This window comes from Schistocerca piceifrons, chromosome 4 (genome assembly GCF_021461385.2).
Source record: "Schistocerca piceifrons isolate TAMUIC-IGC-003096 chromosome 4, iqSchPice1.1, whole genome shotgun sequence".
In the NCBI taxonomy this organism is placed as follows: domain Eukaryota; kingdom Metazoa; phylum Arthropoda; class Insecta; order Orthoptera; family Acrididae; genus Schistocerca; species Schistocerca piceifrons.
This window is the reverse complement of record NC_060141.1, coordinates 473,871,025-473,888,552: the sequence shown is the minus strand read 5'-3', so window position 1 is coordinate 473,888,552 and position 17,528 is coordinate 473,871,025. Positions and strand designations below refer to the sequence as shown.

Sequence of the window (17,528 nt, the reverse complement as noted above, 5' to 3'; positions counted from 1 at the left end):
TCTACTAAGAACCTCACTGTGTACTACTATATCATCTCCAACCAGCTTCAACAAGATACTAAGATGATGTAGTAAATTTTTATATGTACTGGTGATAGCTGCACATACAGCACCACTGATGATTGCCAATGACACAATTATACCATATTTATCCGATTATTTCCCAAATTCATCATTCAAAAAATATGGGGTCATCTTATATTTGCAGATTAAACTACTGTTGCTGAGGTCAACATTTTTACATTGTTTAACAGGTTAATATAGGGTCACCTTATATTTACAGATGAAGCTTTAGCTACTGAGTTTTTGTACAAATCTATTTTGAGCAATTCCAAATGATAGGGGCGTATAAAACAATACTTGGTTTTACTTGCGTTCGAATAAACTTGAGATTTCTTGATATGCTGAAGTGCTTGATACAGTGTCGACCTTGTTCGAACAATCACGACACTTGAATCCCAACACTAGCACAAGGGATTTATGAGATACTATGAACCAGCCACTACAACACTCTAATACCCTGCTTAAAAACTGGCAATTTTGTGAAACACAGGAGAAATAACATTAAATTCTATCACCTTATAAACTTTTCTTGTATTTGAACAGGTTTGCAATAAAAGTTGTTATAAATACATACCGGGTGATCAAAAAGTCAGTATAAATTTGAAAACTTAATAAACCATGGAATAATGTAGATAGAGAGTAAAAATTGACACACATGCTTGGAATGACATGGGATTTTATTAGAAAAAAGTTCACAAAATGTCCGACAGATGGCGCTGGACAGCAAAACATCAGTGACTGCGCATGACAATCGTGTATAAAAGGAGCTGTAATGAGAGAGAGAATCAGATGCGCCAGCAGTCGCATAATGTTGATGTTACCTGAGAAGGCGCTTTTCGTGAAGCTGTATTATCAGAATGGGGAATGTGCTAGTTCAGCGTTATGATCCTATCGCCATAGGAAGGGGATTCAAACGAGTAAAGGTCCGTTGACAAATGCAGCTGTAGCGAGAATGATTTCGAAGTTCAAAGCCACGGGTTGTTTAGATGATAGACCCCGTTGTGACCTACCGAGCACAAGGCGTAATGCTGCTGAGACAGTTCAGGAAGAAATGGAGACTGCAGCGGGTTCGTCTATGCACGGGGAAGTTAGTGCTCGTGCAGTTGCATCGCACCAGCATTCCATACACTACTGTTTGGTTGGCACTGAGGCGTACCCTCCGATGCTATCCGTACAAAATCCATCGACATCATGAACTGTTACCCGGCAATTTAGTGAAGCGGAGCGCATTTGTGGTGTGGGCATTTCAAAAGATGGTGGAAGATGACGATTGGTTGAGTATCGTGTTGTGGACCGACGAAGCTCATTTCACGCTCCGAGGGTCTGTCAACCCCCACAACTGCAGAATTTGGGCTACCGAAAATCCTAGAACTGTCGTGGAAACTCCATTGCACGACTAGAAAGTCAAGGTGTGGGTTGGATTTACCACATCCTTTGTTATCAGGCCTTTTTTCTTCGAGGAAATGCGTGATTCTGGTTTTGTAACTGCTACCGTGACGGGTGAGAGGTACGCCAATATGTTACAGAATTGCATCATCCCCAGCCTGGCTGATAAACACCTGCTGGAATGTACGATGTTTATGCAGGATGGTGCTCCACCCCATATTCCTAGATGCATGAAATATCTCTTGCGCGCGTCGTTTGGTGATGATCGTGTGCTCAGCAGCCACTTTCGTCATGCTTGGCCTCCCAGGTCCCCAGGCCTCAGTCCGTGCGATTATTGGCTTTGGGGTTACCTGAATCGCAAGTGTATGGTGATCGACCGACATCTCTAGGGATGCTGAAAGACAACATCTGACGCCAATGCCTCACCATAACTCCGGACATGCTTTACAGTGCTGTTCTGTTGACAACATTATTCCTCGACTACAGGCATTGTTGAGGAATGATGGTGGACATATCGATAATTTCCTGTAAAGATCATCATCTTTGCTTTGTCTTACTTTGTTATGCTAATTATTGCTATTCTGATCAGATGAAGCGCCATCTGTCGTACATTTGTGAACTTTTGTATTATTTTTTTTTTTTGGTTCTAATAAAACCCCATGTCATTCCAAGCGTGTGTGTCAATTTGTACCTCTCTATCTACATTATTCCGTGATTTATTCAGCTTTCAAATTTATACTAACTTTTTGATCACCCGGTACATTTATGCTGCTTTTTACCAAATTTTACAGACTAAGACACATCTTAATTTTTAAGCAATTTTTAATAACATTTTTACAATTTTTATTAGTAAACTGCAAATCATCATCTGAACTTTCTTCTTCTTGCTCTTCATTGTCATCACTGTCCTCTCCATATGTAAGAGAGTCTTCACTGCTCTCAGGAGCATTACTTATGCTACACTTCTTGAAAGATTTAACAATAATGTCTTCTCTCACTCTAGACCACGACTGTTTTGTCCAGTGACACATCTGTTTGATAGTGGATCATTTTAAAGCTTCCTTTTGCATGAATTCATGTTGGGATTCATCCATCAACCATTTGTTCCATTCCTTTCTCATATACACTTTAAAAGTTTATTTAGCGAGAAATCAAAAGGTTACCATTGTGAAGTAAGTCCTTCCAGAATAATAGCAAGCTTTGTATTCTCCTGTCTCAATTTCTCTTTCACAGAATTTTTCAAATAACTACTAAACTGATCTAACACGTGAAGAGAATTCTCCTTCAATAAAGCACCTTTCCTTCTCTCCCATACTCTGTTAATCTGTAATTTCAGACCAGCTTCTTCCATCCAACCCTTGTCATGTACATAAACACCACCTGGTGGTATTTTAGGCGGTTTTGGCGTTGTTTTGCATTTGAAAATGGATTAAGTTTAGTACTGTCAGCATAACAGGAAAGGACAACAATGTGGTGCATTTTTTTCCTGTCCACTTGTTTCTACAGTTACAGGTTTAGCATCTTTCTGCTACTCAGTACTTCAAATGTCAGAGTAGCTTCGTCCATATTCACTATTTGGCTTAGTTCCACACTGATTTTCTTTCCATGTTGAATAATAAAGCAATGGAAAGATAATCTTTTCTCTTCATACCCTTGTGACAATTTCTGAGATATTTTGGTTTTGGTTCACATGCTAAGTCCATGATGCTTTATAAACCCGTAGCACTAACCAACTTCATCTTTAAAGTCTGCTAAGTTCCACTGTAGCACTAGCTTGTGAGCATGTATTTGAACCATTTTCATACTAACTCCAATGCCATTTTGATGGTGTCCTTGAATCCATTTCAATACAGCATGTTCTAATTTTGGTCATTTTGCACTCAGTCCTCTATATGCACATTTAGTCTTCTTCCTTTTTTTCCAGTTCCTCTTTACTTGACCGCAAATTGCGAATGTTTTTTTCTGGAGGGCCAAAATGCTGCTCAGCTTCTGTTTCCATGTTGCTCTGCATAAGCTTTTACTTTCAATTTCTAGCCAGCATCATATGAATACTTTTCATTTTTTCCTTTACAACACTAGCTACTAACAAAAATACTGTACTGTTATCCACAACACACATCAATTTCAATTCAAGGTCACTGGCACCATAGACTGCAATGATGCATCATAGGCTAGACAGTGTTCTGGGTTTGTGATGGCGGGCATGAGGTAGACAGTGTTAGCAAGCTTTTGAATCCCCGCAACTCATGTTCGTCTCATGCCAATTGAATCCAGTGTTGCCAGACAGAGACGGGTATAGAGTATAGATATACACTGAAGCACCAAAGAAACTGGTATATGCATGTGCATTCAAATACAGAGATATGTCAACAGGCAGAACAAGGCGCTGTGGTCAGAAATACCTATATAAGACAACAAGTGGCTGGCATAGTTGTTAAATTGGTTACTCCTGCTACAATGGCAGGTTATCAAGATTTAAGTGAGTTTGAATGTGATGTTATATTCGGCGCACAAGTGATGGGACACAGGTAGCGATGAAATGGGGATTTTCCCATATGACCATTTCACGAGTACATCATGAATATCAGGAATCCGGGAAAACATCAAATCTCCGACATCGCTGCGGCCGGAAAAAGAACCTGCAAGAACAGGACCAATGATGACTGAAGAGAATCATTTATCATGACAGAAAAGCAACCCTTCTGCAAATTGCAGCACATTTCAATGCTTGGCCATCAACACGTCAGCGTGCAAACCATTCAATGAAATATCATCGATATGGGCTTTTGGAGCCGAAGGCCCACTTGTGTACCCTCGATGACTGCATGACACAAAGCTTTACACCTCGCCTGGGCCCATCGTCACCGACATTGGACTGTCGATAGCTCGAAACATGTTGCCTGGTCGAATGAGTCTCGTTTCATATTGTATCGAACGGATGTACATGTACGTGTATAGAGGAAACCTCTTGAATCCATGGGCCCTGCATGTTAGCAGGGGACTGTTCATGCTGGTGGAGGCTCTGTAATGGTGTGGGGTGTGTGCAGGTGGAGTGATATGGGACCCTTGATACATCTAGATGTGACTGACAGGTGACGCATACGTAAGCATCGTGTCTGATCACCTTCATCCAGTCATGTCCATTGTGCACTGCGACAGACTTGGGCAATTCCAGCAGGACAATGCGACGCCCCATACATCCAGAATTGCTGCAGAGTGGCTCCAGGAACACTCTTCTACGTTTAAACACTTCCGCTGGCCACCAAACTCCCCAGATGTGAACATTACAGATCATATACGGGATACCTTGCAATGTGCTGTTCTGAAGAGATCTCCACCCCCACATACAATTACAGATTTACGGGCAACTCTGCAGGATTCATAGTTTCAATTTCCTCTAGCACTACTTTAGATATTAGTCGAGTCCATGCCACGTCGTGTTGCTGCACTTCTGTGTGCTTGTGGGGGACCTTACATGATATTAGGCAGGTATACCAGTTTCTTTGGCTCTTCAGCGTAGACATATAGTGTAAGACAGACCTGAATTTTGGAGGCAATTTTTCAAGGAAAAAGTGTATCTTATAATCCGTAAAATATGGTAAGTAAAGGTAACATTCAAAGGCAAGAATCTTGTCCTTAAAAAACCATTATTTGACACTGCACCGAAGTAAAAATTTTATTTGGTTATGAGCAACTAATAATTTACCAAGTGGGTTCCAAATGAGAAATTCAGTTGCTGTACATGTATTAGAATACTGGAAAAAATTGTTATCAGTTTTAGAACAAGATGATGACACTCAGATAAAGCGAGAAGAAAAATTAGTCCAGAATGAAAAGTCTAACAAATTAAATAAAGCATATTAAACTAACTGCAAATGTTCTCGCAAGAATAAATTACACCAGAAAGACCCATTGTGGAGACAGACGTCACCAGATTGCGTGATGAGCGAATGTTCGAGAATTGAACTGAACAGTGATACTGATCTTTTCTTTATGTATTAGTTGCTGTTGTTACATTGACCTGCACCCTAGAAGATATTGCATCCATGTTTCACTGCTGCTGAAACACAGCATTACGGAAAGTTTGAGAGGGGGGGGGGGGGGGGGGGGGGAGAGACAGTGATCCAGCTTGGCTAATAACTGCGATGAGTGCAGAGAGAGGAGTATGAGCAGGCATAAATTTCATCGTGCACCCAACCATTGTGAATGTACACTGTGTACTTTAGCTTTTCATGAACATCTAACCTGTTTTAACTGCAGTCTGCTCAAATCCATTTGCACTTGGAACCCAGCTGACTTTAAAATTACACCAACTTTCAACAATAGTGTACATTTCCGCAGGAAAGTCTAGATGGGGACCAATGGTGTACTTAATGTGTTCTGTGGTGCAATGTTGTTGAGATCCCATGAGGTATGACGCGAACAAGTGTGGGTGTGTCAACTGCTGGTTCTACACGACCAATGAGGGTGTGGTGGGCATGTCAGCACAGAAGCGGAAATCTATGGTTTTTTCGCCAATGGAGATATATGTTTCACTGCTGTCATGTTAGGATGATGAAGAGGAAGAAGTATTATCATTATTATTATTATTATTATTATTTAATAATGGTGATACCACCGACGACAGGCTAAGTAAACAAAAAAGGCAGTGAATCTAAAAACTGATGCAAACAATTCCCTTTTGTTTATTTTATTTCTCCCTGTGTCATCAAAATGTAGACAATTAATAAATGGCACAGATTTAGACAAGGTGCAATGTTAACTTTTCAGACAGATCCCTTACACCAATAAAAGCTTGAAATTTTGATTAGTCAGAATATGTAAAACATAAAATTTTCTCAAGGGGTCTCTTAAAAAAGCTGAGTTGTCATATATTCAGGGTCATCTTAATCTCCTTCAAAGGGGAAAAGAAAGTAAATTAAGAGTTTAGTGTGCCGTTGACTATGAAGTCATTAGAATTGGAGCACAAGCTTGGATTTGGGAAATAAACTGACTGTGCCCTGTTCAAAAGAACCATACCAGCATTTGCCGTCATTTGCAGAAACCGCAGAAAATTTAAATCTGCATGATTAGATGGCGAAATGAACACCAGTGCTGCAGCCTATATGTGTCTCCTCACTCAACTAAGTGCCATGGGATCTGTAATCTCTGTTTCTCATTTACTACTGTCCATTTACTGAATAAAGATCATACTTTAATATGGAATCATGAATTATTTAGAAACTGCATTCCCAACAAAGCATGTGAATATTATGGATCCATGCACATCCACAGTCTTCCAATCTCTTATTATTTCTGATTTTCTCAAGTTAATTTTGCTGAGTGTTCAATTACATGCTTAACAAATACTAACAAAGAGATAGAGGGGCTGGCCAGTACTTACCTCAGCTCAGTACATCCGATAGATACACAAAAAACAGAACCAAAAATTTACGTTCCTAGCTTTCAGAACAAATGTTCCTTCTTCAGGGAGGAGAGAGGGGAAAGAAAGGGAAGAAGGGAAAGTAGATTCAGTTACTCACAACCCAGGTTATGAAGCAACAAGGAAAGGAAAACAGGGAGAGTAGCAAGGATGGAGGCATGGTTGTCATAGGGAAGCCAAAGATATACTAAAATACTAACAAAGAGATAGAGGGGCTGGCCAGTACTTACCTCAGCTCAGTACAGCCGATAGATACACAAAAAACAGAACCAAAAATTTACGTTCCTAGCTTTCGGAACAAATGTTCCTTCACCAGGGAGGGGAGAGGGGAAAGAAAGGGAAGAAGGGAAAGTAGATTCAGTTACTCACAACAGAATATCTTTGGCTTCCCTATGACAACCATGCCTCCATCCTTGCTACTCTCCCTGTTTTCCTTTCCTTGTTGCTTCATAACCTGGGTTGTGAGTAACTGAATCTACTTTCCCTTCTTCCCTTTCTTTCCCCTCTCTCCTCCCTGATGAAGGAACATTTGTTCCGAAAGCTAGGAACGTAAATTTTTGGTTCTGTTTTTTGTGTATCTATCGGCTGTACTGAGCTGAGGTAAGTACTGGCCAGCCCCTCTATCTCTTTGTTAGTATTTGTTTCACATCTTTATATGAGATTTTCCATTAATCAATTACATGCTTATTCCTTCTGCTTCTTCCTTAACAGTACCTCCACATTGTTTTCTCTATTCAGTAGTCACAACAATGAGTCAATCACCCACATTCACACTTATGAACTAACTTTTTAAATTTGTTTTCTTGAGGGCCTGCAGTGTGATATATGTCTTGTGGAGACATTATAGGTAGAGAAATCCAAATTTCTGCTGTGTATTCAGTGCTTTATTGGTTTGTGATAGGCCTATTTTGGCCACAGTGCCATTTTCTAGCTGTCTCTGAATAAGACACAATTTTGTTAACTTTGTTTCTATTCTTATGCATAATTATTGACAATATTAAGCGATTACACAATAGTACTTACACCTAGCTGTTCTTGATGTCCATGAAGCGTCGATTGGTGCTGTCTCTGTCTAATGATTTGGTTGTTACATCTCATAGGTTATGTGATTATATGATGGTAGCAGCTGTACTGCAATACCTCCATTGTTAACCTTGTTGCAGATGAGACTTTTTTGCTGGCTACAGCCTTTTTGTTCTGTTTACAAGTTTTTGTAAGTTGACAACTTTATTTGACAGAAAATCAACAATATTATGTGGTTACAGTTTTGTTTTAATTTATTAATCTATGAGTAATTTGATCCTTGCTGCTAATTTTATCTTCGCGTGTAAAACATTATTGGCTGTGTTTGTTTATCCGTTACCTATATTTTAGATGTCAATAAAATTGTTGAAGTGTTTGTGTTTAAGATATATTTGTTCATTTAATAAGTCCTGTGAGTAGTTATATGAGTGCATGTAAATTTATATTTCTTTCAAGATATTCATGGTTCTGCCCTTCTGTATTATGTGTAATATTTGCTTTGCTTGTTCTATCTCTTCAAATTCATGCTTTTCTGTTTTCATGTGACTGAAGAAAATGGATGGATTTGTATCACTAATTCTGGTGTACTTTTGATATATCTAATTCCAAAATTTCTTTCCATTTGTCCTGTATGAAATTTAGCACAATCTTGACATTTGATTTTGTATATGGCTGAATTTATGTGGACTGGTAATTTTGTTTTCCCTGAGTGAATTTGTGTTTCGTTTGGTAGGTCAATCTTACTCCCATATTAATTACTTTTGAATACATTTTGGGAGTGAACAGTGATCAATGTTGTTACAAATATTTACTATCAAAAACAGTCTTGATCACAATTTATTTATTCCGATGACCAGTTTCAACCACTACTGTGGTCATCTTCAGACCAATAAGTAAGAACCTCCTCCTGGTGGTAAATCACATAAACACACACATGTCCATACTAGTGATTTACCACCAGAAAGAGGTTCTTACTTATTGGTCTGAAGCTGACCACAGTAGTGGGCGAAACCGGTCACCGGAATAAATAAATTGTGATCAAGACTGTTTTTGATACTAAAAATTACTCCCAAATTTTTTGGTAATGCATTTAATTTGTCAGATATATTTCCTATGTATGTTGTAGGTATGTATACGATTTTCTGTTTCACTGGTGATTCTTCTAGTAGTTTCATGTCTTTATGGGTATCGCTGTATGCTGACTTGGTGGTTTGTTTGTACAGTTGAGTTGTTAGGTTTGGGTTATAGTCATTTTGTTGTGCCATATATTGTAGAATTCCTGGTTTCTTCTGGTTTCAGCTTATTTTAGTGGTAGATTGATTGGTCTTTTTATCATAGTATGGAAATGTGTGTGTTTATGTGCTTAGGGTGACTTGAATTTGCATTTATGTTGTTGTCTGTCATTGTGGATTTTCTGAAAATTTCGAAGTTGTGTGTTTGATTAATATTTTTGATTTTCCGGTGGAGAAAATTTATTGTTTTATTAGTCCCTGATTTGACAGCAAACTTCATTTTCAGATGTAGCTTGTTCAATGCTTGATGTATTTGTCGAATGTCTGTGTTGGTTCTGTCTATTAAGAGCAAAGTATCATTTGTAAGCCTGAATTTTTTTCTGGGGTATTTAATAAGATGTCTGCTACTGTGCTTGCAATGGTGCAACTCATAGCTCCCCCATTCTCTTGTAGTTAAAGAGTTTGTTGTTGAATTCAAAATAATTTTTTGCCACTTTTAATTTTAGCAGTTCAGTGATGTCTTATATACCAACAATAAATGTTTTTCTGTATTGGAGTAGGTTGTGCTCTACAGTTCTTACGGTTTCCTGGACTGATATATTTATGTAAAGGATGGTGATGTCAAATGATATAAAAATTTGAGCAAATGGAAAATTTGTATCTTTTATTTTGTTTGCCAGCATTCAAGAATTTTTGATTGTGAATTATTTGCTATATGTGCAATACTTTGTAAGCAGGTTGTTTAGTTTTTTACTCTTGAGGTAGGTGGAGCCGTTTGTGCAGTTGGTTACAGGACATATAGGAATAAAATCGTGGGGATTTTAGGTTGGTAATATAATTTTGTTCTTTTGTTCAAAGCTATATTTGTTCTTTTTTCATCATCTGTAAATATTGTTTTGTGAGATTTGTTGGCTTTTTTAGTATGAGCTGCAAATTTATTAGTAGGGTCCCAATTAATTTTTGTGGTATTATTAGCTGTCAGGAAACTGTTTACTTTGTTATGTAATCATTTTGGTTTATTATAACAAGACTATTGCTTTTATGATTATTGCATTGTTTGTGATGAGTTTGTGGTTTATTTGATTTAGTACAGAGTGGACTGTTTTATTTTGCTGGTCATATATATGTTTATGGATTACGGTTTTTTTGTTCTGTTGGACACTTGTACTGTCGTCGTGTTCTGGTGTTTTATTGGCATCTTCACTGAAGTAATTGAGACAAACATAGGAAATATGCGTGACAATTTAAATGCATTACTGAAAACTACAAGAGTAAGATTAGCTTACCAAATCAAACATAATCGATAAACACAAAGTTCACTCAGGGATAACAATATTACCAGTCCACACAAATTCAGGTGTGTACCAAATCCAATGTCAAGACTGCTGTAAATTTTATAGAGGACAAACAGGAAGAAATCTTGGAATCAAATTTCAAGAACACAGCAGAAGTGATACAAATCCATCCAGTTTCATCATTCACACAAAAATAGAAAACCACAAAGCAAACCAGACAGAATGAGCAATGCATGTATTACACATAATACTGAAGGGAATAACCATGAATTCTCTGAAGACATAGAATTTTATATTCACGCATATAACTATCCACAGAGTATAAAACGAAGAAACTGTTCTTAAACACAAACACACACTGAAAATTTCATTAACATCTTAAATATAGATAACAGATAAAAATGCATAGTCAATAACATTTTACAAGCAAAGATTAAATAAACAGCAAAGACCAAATCACTAATACACACAAACCTAGAGAATAATAAATCAATACAAAATTGTAATCACGCAACACCAATGGTGTTCTGACAAATAAAGCTGTCAAAAATACATAAACAGAACAAAAAGGGAACAGCCAACAAACAAAATATCATTTATAACAACAGTAACAATCTAGATATGGCAGTATAGCGGCCACAATCATATAACTGTGCCACCTGTAAGACACCATTACACAGTGACAGCACTAATTGATGTTTTATATACGTCAAGAAGGTGGTGGTGGTGGTGGTTAGTGTTTAACGTCCCGTCGACAACGAGGTCATTAGAGACGGAGCGCAAGTTCGGGTTAGGGAAGGATTGGGAAGGAAATCGGCCGTGCCCTTTCAAAGGAACCATCCCGGCGTTTGCCTGAAACGATTTAGGGAAATCACGGAAAACCTAAATCAGGATGGCTGGAGACAGGATTGAACCATCGTCCTCCCGAATGCGAGTCCAGTGTGCTAACCACTGCGCCACCTTGCTCGGTACTGGACATCAAGAACAGCTAGACGTAAGTTATATTGTATAATCACCCTATATTTTTAATAATTATACATATGGTTAGCAAAATCATATATTATTTTTCAGGCAACTAGAAAGTGGCACTGTAGCTGAAACAGACCTATCGCAAGCCAATAAAGCACTAAAGGCATAAGAGTGATTTGGATTTTTCTACTCATAAAGTCCCTGCAAGACACACATTGTGCTGTGGGCCCTCAACAATAAAAACAATGGCATTTAGATCATATCATGTCATGGAGCACACCCTGTGTTACATAACCCCAAAAGTAAAAATGATTGAACTAATAACTTTACCAAAAAAATTCACAAATCAAAAAAAGTATGTAGCTCACTTAAAACTTAGCAATAGTACTAATCTTTTAATATACAACCAAATATGTTGTTTATACCAGCCAGCAAGTACATGCAATCAACAAAAAGAAAATTCAGCACCTGATAAACACCTCACAAAGAAACAAGTACAAAAATACACACTGCCATTTCAATTCAATACAAGAACAAAGAAATCTAACAAATATTATACTCACAGATAACGAACTAAAACTATTAGACGAAGGCCTAAAATATAAGACACAGTCTACACCTAATACTGTAACAATACAAAAAAGACATAGCAACAACAAAAGTCATGACTGATTCAGTGAAATTGCCAATAAGGTACAGAAAAAGACTTAATCCATCAACATACATATGGGCAACAAAAGAAAACACACTACTCTATACTAAATAGAATAAACCATGAACACATCATAAACAATGCAACAGCCAAAAAGCACATAAAGGTAATAGTATGATTATATTAAACCAAAAGTAACCATTTTCTTTAAAGCTAACAATATCACAAGAATTGAGAGTGGCCCTCCCAATAAATTTGCAGCACAGGCTAAAAATGTGATCAAATCCCGCAACACAATATTTACAGATTATGAAAAAAGAGCAGATGTAGTTATGAACCCAAAGACACCAAAATTACATTGTTAACCTAAGATCCATAAAGAATTTATTCCTATATGTCACATAGTCAGTTGCACAGGCAGTCCCACCTACCTCATTAGTAAAAAACTGAACCATATACATACAAAGTATTACACATATAACAAAAATCCACCATCAAAAATTCATAAACGCAGCCAAACAAAATAAGAGATATAAAAATGCCAGCACGTGGGAAATTTGTATCATTTGACATCACCAACCGCTACACAAATATACCGGTCCACGAAACCATAAGAACTGTAGAGCAAAACCTACTCCAAAATGGGAAAACATTTACTGTCAGTATATACGACATTACTGAACTGCTTACATTAATATCAACAACAAAAATTATAGTGGACACCTTATTAAACACCTTAGAACAGCAGTTTTTCAGAACCCCACACCAACAAGTAAACACACACATCCAAAAATGAAATTTACAATGGAATTAGATACTAATACAACAATAAATTTTCTAGACCGGAAATTCAAAAATATTAACACCGCACTCAACTTCAACATTTTTAGAAAATCCGTAATGACAGACAACATCACAAATGCAAAGCATGTCACCCTAAAGCAAATAAACACACACACATTTCCATACTGTGATCAACAGACTAACCAACCAACCACTAGAACAAGCTGCAATGCAAAAAAACTAGCAGTTCTACAGTTTACAGTACAACAAAATGACTATAACCTAAACATAATCACTCACCTAAAATAATAATAATAATAATAATAATAATATAAAAAACCAAGTACACATACTGAAACACATAAAGACATGAAACTTCTAAAACAATCACCAGTGACACAGAAGATCTTATGCATACCTAGAACATACATCGGAAATATATCCAACAAATTAAATGCATTACTGAAAAATACGGAAGTAAAATTTAGCCTACTGAACCAAACAAAATCTAAAAACAAAAATTTACTCAGGGATACAAATTCGGCCATATACTTAATCAAATGTCAAGATTGCAATAAATGGTATATGGGACAAACAGAAAGAAAATTTGGAATTAGGTACTAAGAACACACCAGAAACTGATACAAATCCATCCTTTTTCATGAATCACTTAAAAACAGAAAACCACAAAGTAGACCAGAATGAGCTATGCAAATATTAGTACCAAAGGAAAGAACCATGAATACCCTAGAAGAAATGCATCTAAAAACAAAGATGATGTGACTTACCAAATGAAAGTGCTGGCAGGTCGACAGAAACACAAACATACACACAAAATTCTAGCTTTCGCAACAAACGGTTGCTTCGTCAGGAAAGAGGGAAGGAGAGGGAAAGATGAAAGGATGTGGGTGTTAAGGGAGAGGGTGAGGAGTCATTCCAATCCCGGGAGCGGAAAGACTTACCTTTGGGGAAAAAGGGACAGGTATACACTCACGCACACATACACACACACACACACACACACACACACACACACACACACACACATCCATCCGCACATACACAGACACGAGCAGACATTTGTAAAGGCAAAGAGTTCCAAAGAAATACAAATTTATATGCACACATGTAACTATCAAATGGCAGATTGAAATGGCAGATTAAACGAACAAACTATACTTAAATACAAACACTATACTGACAATTTTATTGACATTTTAAATATAGATAATGGATAAACGTATACTGCCAATAACATTTTATAAACGAAAATAAAATTAATAGCAAATATCAAATCACTAATACATAAAACTCATAGGTCAATAAATCAATACAAAATTGTAAACATATAACGTCACTGGTGTTCTGCCAAAAAACAACCACCAGAGAAAAGGACATAGCCAACAAAAAAGTGTCTTCTACAACAATATTAATGATTGTGATATGGAAGTATAGCTGCCACAATCTTGTAATCACCTCATCTACGATGCTTCAAAACCAAATCATTACACAGTAACATCACCATACAATGTTTTGTGGATGTCAAGGACAGCTAGACATAAATTATATTGTGTAAACACCAAATTTTGTCAATAATTATACTTGAGAATAGAAACAAAGATTAACGAGACCATGTATTATTCGCAGGTAGCTGAAATAGGCCTTTCGCAAACCAATAAAGCACTAAATATGTAGCAGGAATTTGGATTTCTCTATTTATAATGTTTTTATGAATTCAGAACTTGTCTTTCAAAGTCAACTGTGTGTTTCTCTCTTCAGATTTCTTTCCACATTTTTGAATTTAGTTTATATTCAGCTTTTATTTCCTGAGGGATGGCACGAACATGCACACACACACACACACACACAGTTAACTGTTTCACAGACCTAATTACCACCTTTTCAGATACATTCATTCTGTCCCCTTTTTGGAATAATAAACCTATAATTCTACAAGAGCTTGCCCACATTTGGTAATTTTTGCCTTTATTCTGTGGGTGCTCCACTAGTACAAACCAAGTACGGTATTTTCTAAAAACCATTCAAGATTTTTTCCACTACATCACTTTTATAACGATTAATCACTTCTTTATATTAAAAGACACCATCACAAAATAAATTTCTGTTTTGTTTGAACATACAAAGTTATGCTCCTCTGCAACTTTTTGTGTGACACTACTGCGGTGTACTATTTACGTTTGGTAACATAAAGAATTGGACCTTTTTTTCTGCTTAGTGCTTGAAGAAGGCCTGAATTCTGTAAATAATTTCCCTTGCTTGTTTATGGAGTATCTGTTATTGCAATCAAAACCCCTGACTACATGTAACAGGTTTATTCATTAAATAACTCACTACAGTCATGTTTAAGTTTGCATTGAAACTGATCTTCAAAGCAACTAACCTCAAGCTGGCTGTCCAAGATCGTTGTATCAGCTACACATAACAAGTTCTAGCTTGTCAGCATTTGCTCGTTACTCTGACTTTGACTAAAGTCTAATATGATTATTCAATTTTGAATAAATTTCACCTGAATCTCATCACATTTACCAATTGTGGTTCCATTCTTTTAAAGCTCAAGGATTTCAATAAGATGATGAACAAAGAGTTAGGCTACCTTTGCAGTAATAACAGCAAAATGTAATTCTTATTTGAATATTCGTAAAACACAAACCTCAACTTCATTGACACACAATATGTCAACAAGGTCGTAAATCTCTGGAGGAAGGCTGGAACTGGCTGGTGCTACATTCAGGATGGAAATTCCTGTAGAGAGAAGTGTACACAGTTAGGCTGTTTCACTGAATAACATTTCTCTATCTAGGATCCAGCCAGGAGTAGAACCTTTGAATCCAGATAGTTAAGAAGAATATGATGTCCCCCTTAGGACACATTCATCGGTGTACGCCATCTAAAAATCAGAATAGTTAACTTGATGAATTGAGTTTAGAGTGCACAGTGTTAAGTGCTCCAGGAGGTCCAAAATCAAACTGAACCACATTAGTAATCAAAGCAGGGACATACTACTGTGCTAACATATTTATGTCTGACTGTCACAGATACTGCAACTGCTTGTTTTCTGAGAGACTGAATGGCAAAATTTTCCAAGGTAGGTGTTATAAAACCTTCATGAGCACACAAATAATGGTAGAAAACCTAGGTGACAGACAGCCCAAACAGAAATTTTGCACTATAAGAAGCTGGCCTCCATCTAGACTAAGTGGAACTGGGACTTGAACACAAAATCTAGTTGCCAATTAGAAGCATACTCTCCTATAGCAACACATTAAGAATTTATAGATAAGAACAGTGACCTGGCTGGCCAGTTTTCAGTAAAACTGTAATACAAAGTATCAGCTGCTCCCCGCTTCTTTACATTCAGTTATTTAAAATATGTAGTTTCAGAGGTATATTCAGGTAAAAAAAAAAAATATATTGCCCGAACTGTCAGAGTGTCAATTTATCAGCACTCTGTTTACTTTCTCTTGGCTTATGAAATTCAACACCAGATGTAGCTAGCATGCTCAGTATTGATGCTCAACATTTCAACTTACTCGTACACCAATAGTTATCAACTTCCGAGCGTTGTAGTGCTGCTGCATTGTTTGTTTGTTGATATCTCACTTCGTAATGCTTGTTTACATTTTGTTATTTCATCTGATGTTCTTGTGCAGTAGCGTTATTTCATATTGTTTCCGTGATATTTTTCTTTAAGTTAAGTTTTCAGTTTGTTTATTTCATTCACTTCTGTAATTTATTTGTTAAAAATGTGTCCAACAATAAAATGAGTATTTCAGTGAAAGGAGCAGTGCTTCGGTTGGTGACAATGATGTTCTTGCTGCTATACTGATTAAAAGTAAAGACAGAATGGAAAATACACAGTACACTGAAGTGACTGCACCTGAAATTCTACAGCCATTACCACATCCATTTCACAAGGTGCCTAAACCAAAAGATACAAGATATGCCACCAATGGAATCTTCTACAACTGAATATTTCAATTTATTTTCACTACAGCATTACTTTAACTAATTGTCACTGATACAAATCACTCATTACTCAGTTTATATCTACACATACTGCTATACTTTGTCCAGCCCACACGAAAATGGAAGAATGTCACAATAGCCAAGGTAAGGGGTATTACAGCATGCTTATTGAATATGGGGCTCAACGGAAGTCCTACACTGTTTTCATACCATTTAACACATTCCCATGGTTTGGTAAAATGTATTCTCCTACAAAACACAAGTGTTAAGTGATACACAACTGCATACTGGGCAGATAAAGAACTGCATACATTGGGCAGACTGTACTGTACAATCTAATAATATTAAAAATTTTACTTTTCTTATGTCACTTTGCAAAGAAATTTGTAAAATAAATTTTATGGACATTAATTAGTTTTCCCTGAATCACGTGTACTGTTAATTATATAAAATCAAATTCACATTATTTTGTAAAAATACTTTTTATTTTGTCACTTATAATCAATTTAAAGTGAAGATGTATGACAATCAGGGTATACCATAATAACTGCATACTTATGTGGGTAAGTTGTATTTTTTTCATTTTTTTAAAACTGAATGCAGTATGACAAGTGACAATTTAAACAAAACTCTGTTTGACAGTATAAAAACAACATTTTTAGCTTTCACCACTCAAAATGGCCGATTGCAAAAAGGTTAAAACAAGCAGCATTGTT

General features: G+C 36.7%; 1 protein-coding gene across 1 annotated transcript in view; it reads right to left on the bottom strand.

Moving 5' to 3' along the window:
• Positions 1–17,528, bottom strand: part of LOC124796281 (ribokinase-like) — a 57,021-nt gene that overhangs the window by 7,932 nt on the left and 31,561 nt on the right. Inside the window, exon 5 of the mRNA XM_047260398.1 lies at positions 15,497–15,588. Coding sequence (XP_047116354.1) covers positions 15,497–15,588 — 92 coding nt within the window. The remainder of the gene's footprint in view (positions 1–15,496; positions 15,589–17,528) is intronic.